The sequence below is a fragment of the Festucalex cinctus genome, chromosome 12 (genome assembly GCF_051991245.1).
Source record: "Festucalex cinctus isolate MCC-2025b chromosome 12, RoL_Fcin_1.0, whole genome shotgun sequence".
NCBI lineage: Eukaryota > Metazoa > Chordata > Actinopteri > Syngnathiformes > Syngnathidae > Festucalex > Festucalex cinctus.
This window is the reverse complement of record NC_135422.1, coordinates 22,927,552-22,941,637: the sequence shown is the minus strand read 5'-3', so window position 1 is coordinate 22,941,637 and position 14,086 is coordinate 22,927,552. Positions and strand designations below refer to the sequence as shown.

Genomic DNA, 14,086 nt, shown 5'->3' with positions numbered 1-14,086 from the left:
TCATTATACGACATCCGGAAGTCATTAAAGGTCATTCATCCTCATTAAACGACATCCGGAAGTCATTAAAGGTCATTACCCCTCATTAAATGACATCTGGAAGTCATTAAAGGTCATTAACCCTCATTATATGACATCTGGAAGTCATTAAAGGGTCATTAATCTTCATTAAATGACATCAGGAAGTCATTAAGGGTCATTCATCTTCATTAAATGACATCAGGAAGTCATTAGGGGTCATTAATCTTCATTAAATGACATCAGGAAGTCATTAAGGGTCATTAACCCTCATTAAATGACATCAGGAAGTCATTAAAGGTCATTAACCCTCATTATATGACATCTGGAAGTCATTAAGGGTCATTAATCTTCATTATATGACATCTGGAAGTCATTAAAGGGTCATTAATCTTCATTAGGGAGGGGTCATGACCCACACATGACCCCCCTAATCTAATTAAGAATGTCATCCATCAAATTTTGACAGAAGCGGCCTTGTAATATTCTCTCTCGGATGGTTACATTGAAGGCTGCGCAGGTCAGTGATGAGGTCAATGCACGACATTCCCTATGCCTGTTGTTCCAAAATGAGCGGAGTAACTCCAGTTGGTGTGCTCGGTGGTAAATTTTGCTTTCAAAAAACACCCCGACGGGACTTTAGATAAAACAAAAGTAATTTGCGTTTAATTAATTGCTGAATTGCACCCAATTGATATGATGCCGTTACGTTTTGAGCAATACACGCATGCATGCAATTGCGTACATGCATTTAATCAATGTTTGCAAATGACATTCAGATAATAAAATGCGTTAATGTCAAAATATTACGGTATTTTGTATTTATTTTATATTACGCAAATACGCGAGTAATTTAGCTGATTAATCGTGATTAATCAAATTATAAAAGTGTGATTAATCAGATTAAAAATTGTAATCGTTTGACAGCACTAATATTTTTCTACGTATACTAGTGGTGTATAGCGACAGTTGCTCTAACTGTTGCCATTCATCCAACAGAATAAGTCAAATTGCTCCCTGTAAATATATCAGCTTTGTGTTCAGTTAAACAAACTCAGGTTTCACACTGAGTAAGAATATTTGTGACTAAAACTCATTTGCTCCCAATAACGTGTAAATACATTTTTTTTTATGTTTTAAGTGTCCCAAAGATGTATTCATACGTTTTTTTTTGTTTGTTTGTTTTTTTTTTTTTATGCTAGAGCATACAGAAGGCTTTGATGCAGCTTCTCAACTGCAAAGAACGGTTGCAGAAATGGTAGTTATTATGCAAACGGCCAGCAGGCGGCAGCAGAGCAAAGGAGATCAACCAGGGCCATGTAGAAAAAAAGCTAAATTACTTACAATTTGAAATAGATTTGTGAAAACTGATTAAATTTAGGTCTCTTCTAATGCTAATTGCTGCAAAACGGAAACAGATAGAAACATACTTTTTTTTCCTGATGAAAAAAGAGACTTCAACCTTTTCATGCTTTTATAGCAATTGAACACAATATTCTGTGGGCCTTGCAAAATCAGTCAAAATCCAGTAAAACAGCCGGGAGCGAATGGGATTGTTTCTGTGAAAATGGCTGGGAGCGAATGAGTTAAGACTAGATCATTATTTCCTCATTCATACTTTTCATTTTTATTTGTCGGTTACTCGTGAGATTTCTCCAATGTAAATTAGGTACCTTGGCGCTACAAAGGTTGTTTTCCAACTGATCTAATATTTACTGCTGTAAATAAAAGCTCAATGTATTAAATAATTCATATGATGTACAAACACTTTGGTGCCCTTATGAACGATTTCAAGCAAGCTGTAACCTCTCCATTGCAAGATTTCTGGTAGCACAAAAAGGGCACCGAATAGGACAACTGTTAGCCGATGCGCATGGTTGCTAATACGGGATCGAACCCACACCGTGACCACGTCTCCGGTTTGAGAACGTAGAGCGCGACCAGTGAATTAAAGTTCTGGGCTGCCAATACCGCACGGCACCTGATTTGAACTTCCATGGCGTCGGTGAAAGACAGATGAATGAACGAGATGTCATTGCGTAATTATTATATTGCATTCAATATTATATTCATTTTGCATCCAATTTCAGAAGCAAACCGTTTTCTACGGAACTAATGCATCAGGTGCCATAAAAAGATTAAAACTTGATAGTGACCGACATCGGGCAAGAACTAGAGGAAACGTCAGTTCTGCATTTGAGCAGGTGGGAAAGATATAAGCTCTAACTTGGGCTTGAAAAGCAATGCACAAATGTCTTTCTTTCCACTCCAAAAGTAAGAAGTGATGATATTGCCATTTAGAAATAAATAAAGCTGTTTTCAGATAGCAGTTACCTCAAGCGCCCACATTTTTCAGTCGTAACCAAGGGTTGAAGTGAAGTGGATGGCAACATTTAGCATTAAAGGAACGTCAAGAGTGGATGAAATTGAAGAGTATGATGTTATGAAGAAAAGACCTTTCCATTCCGTGGCGTTCCACTCAGGCGATTAAAAAGTTGCACATGCCTATGAACAAATGGGACACAAAGTGAAGTGAAACAGTCAGACTAAACCATTTAACCTCTGTGCACATGTATGTGTGTGATTTGTCCTGAAATATCTTACCTGATTTCATGTTTTGACTAAAAGTTGCCTCTTGAGATGGCAAGAAGTTGGCTACTGGTATTTTCTAAAGCAAGTATTTTTTTCCACACATAGAGACTCCCTATGCATGTTTAAAAAAAAAATAATAATTTTTTTAATAATATTTGTGGTCATTTAAAGGTCCTCAAACACACTTCAAATAACACAAACACGCTCAAAAATATTTAATATATTGAGAGATGACAACAAAAATATCAACTTTAGACAGTGTAATATGTAAAGATCCTTGCGTTTACAGTAAACAGTTTTTCCCCCTCAAACTCGCAAATTTAACTTACATCACAATAGACATCAATAATCATGCCCAAAGATGTACATTATAAAATACAGATCTGCTAACCAAATTCACTTTCATTTAATTATTCATTTATATTTATATGAATTTATTATAACATTCTCACCCAATTATTAGTACATTTACATTCATGGCTTTGACTGTGTACTAAACTCATTACAATCCAGGCATTGCAATTGCACAAATGCGTATTAGAATAAATTCATTGGTCTCAAGGCTATATAGCGGTTCTCATGGTCAGCTGCCTTTCCTTTAATCAAAGATTCCTACATTTCTGTGTGTACCTTAGAAAACATGCGTTGCTAAGTATTCAATCTTACCTTTTAAAAACAAACACTGATGATGACATCAGTTCTGCCTATTCGTGAAAGCCACATTGCCCATCTTTTTCTTTACAAATGTCCAGTGGTCTCGCCCTGATTAATGAGGCTTTGCCCCTCCCACCTGTATTGTTGCAACCAAACACCACACAGTAAGTCACCGTTTTGTGACGATGGCTATTAAATTGATGTATTCAAACACACAACCTTAACCCTAACCCACTCATATAAAACAGCATAATGGCTTCCAACATTTCGGCTGCGGGTGTGTCCAGAGGTGCTTGCTCACCAGAAAAAGATTTTTCTTTAGAAAAAATGCCATTATTATTCATTGAAGATCAGAACAAAAGATGTGCTGGTGTTGCGTATAAATTAACGATATACATTCACAATTTTTTAGACACAATTCATGGATTAAAAGCACACGGTTTATAAAATGCTGTTGCCATGCCGTATACGATTGAGGGCTTAAAGAACCTCATTGTTTATGTATTTCTTCCAGGCTTCATCACCTCCTTCACCTTCAGCTAATGAACCAAAGTATGAGAAGCGCTGGCTGGATGCCATTTCCCTGCCCCTGTTGATGGCCAGAGTCTCCAGATGCAAAACTGGCACGGAGAAATTAAGGTAAGGGTAATCCAGCGTGATATAATTCACCTTTGATGGGCATAGTTCAGCGAGTGCCGCTGTTGGCTTGGCAAGCACTTTTGTTAATGCCAATATCTATGCACAGACATAAACGGCTTAAAAGGTCACTACAGCTGACGCTCCGACTTAGAAAGTGTGACAGAGAACATGCATTTGACTTTAATGCTCTTCCCTCTATGTATATTGTTGTAACTTTATTTTAACTGCTCCAAGCATCTATCTTAAAATGTTTGGGAGTACAATCGCCAAGTCAGAAAGACACGCAAGAAGGATATTCAATTCACTAGATCATTGCTTCTCGAATAGTGGGGCGGCCAGGGGTGCGCGAGACTCGATCAAAAGAGGCGCGTTTTTTCTTCTTCTTTTTTTTACTGTCCTAGAATGGACATTGCACCTCCACTACATTAGGGGGCAGTGGTGCTCTCATTATTGGCAGAGTGTGTGCAGGGAGCATTAGCTCGGTGGTGTAGGGGTTTTGTTTGCACTGAGCATGCGCGCTTTGCACACAGAAAATAAAAAAAATAAAAAAATAAAATAAAAAATCTGCACAAATTATTTTATATATTTTTGTTTTGCAGGTTAAAGTTTTTTTTATATATATATTGTGCTCCTGAGTTAATGTTGGTGATCAGTTTGAATGCATTATTATTTATTGATTTTATGTGATTTTATTTTTCCGTATCATATGGTTTGACATGGTCAGTCAAAAAATGTTTATAGTTTAATAAAGGATTTTATTTTATTTTTGAATTTCAGATGCACTTTAAATCTTTTCTGTTACAGTTAATAAAGCTATTCAAAGTTGGTCCATATTTCTTTCTTTTTTAATTCTCTTGTACGTTAATACGTATACACTGTTGTGCAGAGGTGTGCTTATAATAATTTTATAAACAAATGAGGGAGGGGGGGTGAGACAGAAAATAATTTAGAAGCACTTGATGAACATGTACTATGCTTGTCATTTTATATTTTGGAATGTTCTTTTTTTTTTTTTTTGCTTTCTCTAAAATTATGAAATATCTCCAAATCAGTCTTATTCTACTCTTATTTGTATTTTATTATGTGTGATAACAAAAAAGGTTGTTGTGATCATTTCATACCATTTCACAATCTTGATATTGTTAGGACAAGGTACAACATTTAACTATAATCATCTGTGAAAGTCTACCCAAAAGATTTCTTGACAATATGTTCCATGCAGCACCACTAGTTTAACCAGGATATTCTGATTATTATTCTGTTTGTGGAATACGAGTTAAGCTGCAAAATCTACCCATTTTTATCCATCTCATTTTCGACTAATGCTACATTCACACAAAAGCGTGGGACGCGTTCTGGAACGCTTCCTTCGCTCGTGTTTCACCGCGTAGAATTTTTTGGAAATCATGCTGCTCATTCATGTAACTATTCGCACACAAGAAACAAAAAAAAAAAAAAAAACGTCGCTTGGTGAAAAACTACTGTAGAGCACTTTAGTGAGACAACAAAAAAGCACCGCCAATTACTTCTACTTCTTTCCCGGGACTATACAGCTGGGGCACTATTTTCTCCAGCAGCGCCTTCTTTTGAGGTACTTGTTTAGCACTTCCACTTTTTTAGTGGCCATCCGGAAGCCGGTGCTTGCACTAAACAGCTTTGGCTAATGCATTACTAAACTAAACATTACTATATTGCACTCCGGTGACAACAGACAGGACGCTGTGTGTGAAATTGCCCATACCTGAAGCCGATTGGTTACCGCGAGGCGAAACGCGAAAAAAATTCACATTTTGTCAAAATTGACGAAAAGGCAGAAGTACGGATTTTCGCCTTGCCACCCCCACTTTTGGTGTGAATGTAGAATAAAAATGACATCACGACTTCCGGTTTCGGAGATAGATGGAGTAGTTGTGCAGTGCGTGCTCTCCGGTTAATTTACCTTTTTTAACAACAACAAAGCCCTCGAATCCGTTCATTCGAACTTAAGTCACTCATTTATTTGCTTGACAACGCTCTAAACGGCCAAATCAACTTTTCTAATGGCTTCTAAAGGCAGTAAGTCGAGCAAGAAAGAAGAAGCTAGCCCTAGCTTAACACTGGATGCTATCACGACACTACTTGAGCGGCACCGCGAGGAGCTCGCGGCCGAGTTCAAAAGTTCTTTCAATCAACTGGACTCAAAGTTGGACACGCTGAGACAGACTGTGGACGACCACGACCAGCGTGTGTCCTCACTAGAACTCGCCGCGGACGACTTGAGCCAACGGGTTAGCGACCTGGAGAATACCTGTGCCGCGCTTGGCAGCGACAACGCCAAACTGAAAGCCAAAGTGACTGACTTGGAGGGACGAAGCCGCCGGCAGAACATCCGCATCTTGGGGCTCCCTGAGTCTGTCGAGAGCGGCCGACCCTCCGAGTTTTTCGCGGACCTGCTGCTGGAGGTTTTCGGCCCCGAGGTGCTGCCTTCCAAGCCGGACATCGACAGAGCCCACCGAACCCTGGCGGCCAAACCGGCTCCCGGGCAGCGACCGCGGCCGGTGATCGTCCGCCTCCACCGCTACCAGACCAAGGACCTGCTCATCAGGGAGTCGCGCCGGAGGGGGATGCTCGACTACCGCGGCCACAAGATCCGAGTGGTGGAGGATTACACTCCCGAGGTGGCCAGCCAGCGCGCAGAGTACCGAGATGTCATGGCGGAGCTGTACAAGCGGAGTCTGAAACCCGCGCTGCTGTACCCAGCCCGGCTGCGGCTCACGCTGGCCGGTGGAGCCAGGAAATGGATCGGCTCAGTCGAGGAGGCGCAGAAGTACATCGACGGCCTTCCCAAGTCATCCCATGCTTCATAGACACCTCCTATAACCTGACTGGATGAGAGGTAACTCTGCCGTGGTTCCGGACGGCCAAGGAGCACCGACACGCTGGTTTGTTTACATGTCGACCGTAATTACTTTATTACAACAACGCAGCCGAGCCATGCAGGACACGCTTGGAACGCGTTTATCGTAACTGTTTCAATATGAAAGAACTTAAATAATTTGCCCGTAGTTACAATTGTGTGTGCGTGCCATACATATTATATGTTTTGTTTTGTCTCTTTGTTTATATGTTCGCAATCTGATTGACTGCTGTAGTGGAGCCAGCACATTTATAACTTTAAGATTACAGTCATGTCAGTGTGCACTGTTTTACATTCAGTTGTTCCTTTTTTTTTTTTTTTGTACTAGGTCCGTATTTAATTTAATGTAATGTAATTCTGTTCAACTCTTTTTAATTTGATTTAATCTGAGTCTGGTAAATCTTTCAGGACTGTTTAATGTTCTAATATTGTTTATAGGGGTGTTTTATTTTTACTGTTCTAATGTTTGATACCGGAGGAGTAGTTTGAGTTGAAACAGGAAGATTTAGAGTTAGATGTTTGGGTTTGAGAGCTTGCTGCTTTTCTTTTTAGCAGCTTTCTTGGGAGGGGTGGGGGGTGGGGGGGTGTCACTGCCAACAGTTGGGGAATCAAATGTACATACATATATTTTTCTTTTGACCTGCCATTTATCTAATCTCACACTCTTTACTTTTTTCTATCGCACATGGATAGTTGTGTGAATTTTGTTAGTTGGAATGTTAGAGGCTTGAACCACCCAGTGAAGAGAAGGAAGATTTTTTCACACTTGAAACAGCTTAAAGCAGATATCGCTTTTCTGCAAGAAACCCACGTTCGCAGCTCAGACAGCAGCCGCCTGCTGATGGGTTGGGGGGGAGGAGCATTCCACTCCTCCTTTCAGGCTAAGGCCAGAGGAGTTTCAATCTTAATATCTCCAAATATTACCTTTGAGCCTCATAATGTGACCTCTGATAAGTTTGGCCGATATGTTATTGTGACTGGGAAATTATACAACACAATGGTGGTTCTTGTTAATGTTTATGCCCCCAACGTGGATGAACCAACTTTTTTTGAGCACCTATTTTCATTACTCCCAGACCTAAATACACATTCTTTCATCTTTGGAGGTGACCTGAACTGCTGGCTGGATCCGCTCTTAGACCGGTCTTCCACCAACCCTGGCACGCCTAGTAAATCAGCCGACCTTATTCAGGCCTTCCTCATGCAGTATGGTGTTTGTGATGTGTGGCGTTCTCTACATCCCCAGGAAAAGGAATACTCCTTTTTTTCACACGTTCATCACACATATTCACGCATAGACTATGTTTTCCTTGACCATGGTCTGCTCCCCCTTGTCCGATCCTGTGACTACCATAGTATTGTCATTTCGGACCACGCGCCCGTCTCCATGGCCATCTCCCTCCCAAATCTCCCCCGGAGGAGCAGACAGTGGCGTTTCAACTCCACTCTGCTGTCTGACGACAAATTTGTGGAGTTCATAGAAAACGAAATAACTTTTTTCTTGTCCACTAACATATCCCCTGAGGTCTCCAGTCTGGTTGTATGGGATGCCCTTAAGGCCTACCTCAGGGGACAAATCATATCTTACACAGCTCAAATGAAAAGTAGAGCTAACAAGGAGCGTTCAGATTTGGCTCATCAAATTGGGGAAATTGACAAACAATATGCGCTAACTGAAAATCAAAATCTTTATAAAAAACGATTAGCGCTCCAAACTAAGTTTGACCTACTCACTACCCATTCGGTTGAATATTTGCTCCTGAAAAACAAAGCCACATTTTATGCCCATGGAGACAAGGCCGACAAGCTGCTTGCAAACCAGTTGAAGGGCTTTTCTGCGAAGCAAAACATAACTAAAATCCATACATATAACGGTGAAATCACCATGGACCATACTCAAATTAATGATGCCTTCAAAGACTTTTATTCAAATCTCTATTCTTCGGAATCTCCCCCTGATCCTAATGCCATACACGATTTTCTAAACAGCCTTAATGTTCCCAAACTCCAACCAGACCAAGGTAAGAGACTGGATGAGCCCATAACACAGGCTGAAATAGTCTCAGCTATCACTTCAATGCAGTCAGGCAAGAGTCCAGGCCCCGACGGGTTCCCAGTTGAGTTTTTTAAGAGGTTCTCTTTGCTTTTGTCTCCACAACTTTGTTCTGTGCTTTGCGAATCGTTTAGGCAAGGCTCCCTTCCTAAATCATTTTCGGAAGCTTGCATCACCCTTATTGCCAAAACAGGCAAAGATCCCACATATTGCGCCTCCTATAGGCCCATTTCTCTTATTAACACGGATGCAAAAATCCTGGCCAAAGTTCTCGCTCACAGATTAGAAAACATCCTTCCGACCATCATATCTGAGGATCAAACTGGTTTTATAAAGGGTAGACACTCCTTCTTTAATATACGTAGATTATTAAATATTATCTATTCCACTCCTGATGATACCCCTGAGTGTATAGTCTCCATTGATGCTGAAAAGGCATTTGATCGCGTGGAGTGGGTCTACCTGTGGGCAGTGCTGGAGAAATTTGGTTTTGGGCCGAACTTCATTGCGTGGATTAAACTGTTGTATTCTCATCCTACGGCCTTGGTCCGAACCAACTCCCAGTTGTCTGATCCGTTTAGCCTGCATCGTGGAACCCGCCAGGGTTGTCCTCTCAGCCCCATGTTATTTGACCTGGTTATTGAACCTCTCGCCATCGCCATCCGTAGCCGAGATGACATCACGGGTGTATGGAGAGGCGGCATTGAACATAAGGCCTCGATTTATGCGGACGACCTTATGCTGCTTATTTCGAATCCGACCACCTCTCTCCATTCGGCTCTGTCACTACTCGATCACTTTAGTCAATTATCTGGGTATAAAATAAACTTTGAAAAAAGTGAACTGTTTCCAATTGGCAATATCGTATCTGCTTCAGACTTTAGTAATTTTCCATTTAAAATTGAAAATTACAAAATTTCCTATTTGGGCGTCACGATTACCCGAAAGCACAAAGACCTTTTTAAAGAGAACTTCTTGAATTTATCAGCTTATATCAAACAAATGCTCAAACAATGGTCACCACTCTCCATGTCCCTCGTTGGGCGAATAAATTCTATTAAAATGACCGTTTTACCGAAATTTTTGTACCTATTTCAGGCTCTACCAGTTTTCATTCCCAAAATTTTTTTTGATGATCTTGATTCAACAATCTCTTCTTATATTTGGAAGGGGAAAAGGGCCCGTCTTAACAGAGCCCATCTACAAAAGACGAAGGCCGCCGGTGGTCTGGCTTTGCCTAATCTCCGTTTTTATTATTGGGCTGCCAACATGCGGTGTCTCACATTCTGGTCTCACTTTCATAATCGTCCGGATCCTCCTGGCTGGGTGGCAATGGAGTTGAGATCAGAGGATGACGTATCCCTGGCTGCATTGATCGGCTCCTCTCTTCCACTCTCAACCAGATCTTTAAAAAATCCGGTGGTTAAACACTCAGTGAGGATCTGGTCTCAGTTCCGGAAGTTTTTCAAATTACACGACTTCTCACCATTTAGCCCAATATTATGTAATCATTTTTTCAAACCCTCACTCAATGACGCCGCCTTCAAAGAGTGGAGTCAGAGGGGAATAGCACGCTTCCAAGATTTGTTTATTGATAATAGTTTGGCATCATTCCAACAATTACGTAATAAATTTGCACTTTTAAATTCTAATTTCTTCCGTTATCTGCAAATTCGACATTTTATACTTTCTAAATTGCCCACCACACTAAGTTCCGACAGGAATATTGTTGACATTGTCCTCTCCTCAAATCCATACCAGAGGAGGCTTGTCTCTCTTTTTTACAGCATGCTGTTGGTTCTGAAGATGACGTCTATGGATAGGATCAGGGCGGCATGGGAAGAGGACCTAGGTGCCCCCTTTTCTGAGGAAACATGGTCATCCGTCTTAAAACAAGTCAATTCCTCATCTCTGTGTGCTCGTCATAATTTAATCCAATTCAAAGTGGTTCACAGAGTTCACATCTCCAAAACCAAACTGGCCAGCTTTTATCCTGACATCAGCCCACTCTGTACCAAGTGTAATATCTCAGACGGCTCACTCTTTCATATGTTTTGGACTTGTCCTAAACTTAGCAAATTCTGGACAGAGGTTTTTTATTCCCTCTCCCAGGTTTTGACAGTGAGGGTGGAGCCGAACCCCCTTGTTGGTTTATTCGGAGTCACAGGGGACGTTCGACTTTCTTCTGAACAGCGCCGCACCTTAGCGTTTGCCACCCTCCTGGCGCGGAGGTCTGTCCTCTTCAGGTGGAGGGATCCCTCTCCTCCCACGCACGCCGATTGGCTGGCAGCTTTAATGACATGCTTGAAAATTGAAAAGATCAGATACTCTCTCCATTATTCTAATGGGAGATTCCTGCGTGCCTGGGGACCTTTTTTTAAACATGTGTCAGTCCTCTCAGGCCCTTGACATTCCACAATTTGACTTCTTTTTTATGTTGTTTATTTTGTTGACATTGGTTATCCATAATCATTACTAAAGCTGAATATTTAATGGTCATGAATCTTATTGGCAGTGACGGGGTTTAATTTTATGGTTTATTTTATTTTTGTTTCTTTTTTTGTTTGTGTGTGTGTGCTGGATGTCAGTCCTGTGTTTCATTTCATTTTGTCTTTTTTGCACTGGAAATCTATGCACTATTATTGCAAAAAATAAATAAAGAGATTTTGATTTAAAAAAAAAAATGACATCACAGTTGGTTCAGGTAATGGCCAACCACGGCTGAGCTTCAGAAAATAGGTGAGCTGTGGTTGTTTGTGGTTGTGTTTAGTCCGCAGAGGCCGTGCGGGGGTGGGTCTGCACCTTATGATGTCAAAGAGTGCCAACAGGTTGCTCAGGTTGGGAGGGGTTGGTACTTGAAGAGCAGAATGACCTAGAATTTCTCATAGAGGTCTGAATGGAGGAAAACGCCACTTCCGTCATGTTTTCTGTGAGGAATTGCATTTTAACATGCCTAAAAGCTCCAAAAAGTTGATTTTTCACGTTAGTAGTGCAATGGAACATTATTCACGAGAAAAGTAGTATGGGCAATAGAATGTGTTGTACTTCAGCAATCAATTGTTTGATCCTGAATGTATTTGTTATGGCGGTTGAAGTGCTTGTTTCCATATACAGGTAGTCGACTTACGAACATTCGATACGAACAAGGGCTGACTGATGTCCATAAATATTATATTTCTCTCCCAAGTTAATATTTTTAAGTGTGCAGCACATCATATATTACAATACAGTACTGAACAAGAGTTCCCCTCTCTGTCACAACCCCGGCGAGCAGCGCCATTTGCACATTTCAACTACCTCTCTGTCCGGCGATGCCTGGCACAGCAGCCATGGCGCACGCTCTTCATGCACCCAATATTGGCACCACACTGTGAGTAAATTCAGAGGCTTTCCTGAAGGATATTCATGAGATTCTTGATCGGCGTAGTAGCAAAACATAATGTACACACAATATCCCTTCTGCTTCAAAATCACTTGAATCTGACTCAGTGGTCGCCATCTTGACTCATCATACACATTCATGTGCACTTGACGGAGAGTCGGAAAACATTTTCCTGAGAACGTTAGACCAAACATTGCCTTCCACTTGCCACATTGCTACTGGTAGTGTCGTGTTCACGTAGGATTGATTCCTACTCAATTTGCCCTGTCTAACTGGCAGCTGGTATAGTCTCCTCTACTTCCTATCAGTTGGGATATGTAGAGAAAATTGATTGATGTGTGTATCTAATTTGTGGGTGAGTGTCCAAGAACAAATACAAGGCAACATCTCATTGTGATTTTCCTGGCTGGGATCAATACATTCATCATATTCTATTTTTCTTATTGAGATGCAAATGATTGCTCAATATTATTTTCTAATGCGTCACTTTCCGTTTATCTTACATCTCATCTAAACATGTCAGAAGTAACAACCTGTCTTTGCATCACTGCTTTCAGTCTTCTCCAGCTCTCCTCTTTTGTTCTGATCGCTGTGTTTCTCCAGGTCGAACTGTTTTGAAGTCTCTGCCTTGAATGCAGGCAGGCCCAATATTCTTCAATTTTGCAGTGCAGCAGAAACCACAGACTGGCTCCAAGCAATATCGACAAAGATCAGTGACTTGACCCTGGAGAATGTAAGTATTTTTATACATTAAACACCCTTTTCTCTATTAAAGAAATGAAAGTGAACAGACAAACCAAGTTTTGAGAATTAGTACAAGAGGTGAGCTTCAGTAATACTGTATTTTTAAATTACTCTGTTGAGATCAAAATCATTTTTTTAAAGCTAATTTACAGTAACAACCTCCCCGGACAAAAAGTTGACAAAGCTGATTGTTTTATTTTTCATCACATATACCATATTGAGGCAGTGTGGTTCAGTGGTATGGTGGTTGTCTCCAGAGCTTGTGGGTTCGATCCCATGCCATTGTGACCACCTCGAAGTATCTTTGAGTAAGATACTGAGCCCCCAGTTGCTCCTGATGCTGCGTCATCAGTAGGTGAAGGGGTAATCAAATGTAAAGTGCTTTGAGGGCTTTGTAAGGTCCCTCTGTCTTTCTTCTACCAAGCAATAAACCTGTAAAAACTTGTCAACTGTTTTCCCTTTGTGATTTGGGGATTGGTTGCTGCACACCCTAGCACAGTAACAGTTTACCATATTTTGATTTGTCCAGCTAAATATGACAACTCAGGAACACCGTGGCAGAGCGCATCTTGAATTGTAGCCTTCAAAATGGCAGATTAAATCGATGACGGCGCCGATGGTCATGCGCATTAGACGTTCCCCATAGACTGATAACACTGTCCAGCGTAAGTTTCTCTGCATATTGTCTTAACCCTGAGTTGAGAGGTGGCCTCTTCCGTCTCTCGGCTCTTCCCGTCGTTGATGGATGCCCACCTTTCAGCAAGTGCCTCCGCATTTTCTTTATGACGCAAAGCTTACAATAAATACAGTATACGGACTGAGCGCCGACAGAAGCAGGTCAGTCTATCTGGGTCAGTACAGACATCCATTCTCAGTCCGTGCATTCTTTTGCGAGGCTTTACAGCATAAAGCACTCACAATAAGGTGGGCAGCTGTCAATGACGGCGAGACGGAAGTGCCCATCTTTGCTTCTGAGTTCATATTTTGATTAGCAGAAATGAGGTCAGCCATTAGCTCTTGATTGTCCAGCTGTGAGTAATAGCGTCTATGAATGGAGCTAACTACTAATAGGATATCAATGTCTAATCAGGACATGTCATCTAATAGC

At 41.1% G+C, this 14,086-nt stretch overlaps 1 protein-coding gene across 1 annotated transcript in view; it reads left to right on the top strand.

Moving 5' to 3' along the window:
* The window catches only part of sntg2 (syntrophin, gamma 2), a 90,731-nt gene that overhangs the window by 51,963 nt on the left and 24,682 nt on the right, over positions 1–14,086 (top strand). Inside the window, exons 9-10 of the mRNA XM_077539507.1 lie at positions 3,779–3,903; positions 12,838–12,967. Coding sequence (XP_077395633.1) covers positions 3,779–3,903; positions 12,838–12,967 — 255 coding nt within the window. The remainder of the gene's footprint in view (positions 1–3,778; positions 3,904–12,837; positions 12,968–14,086) is intronic.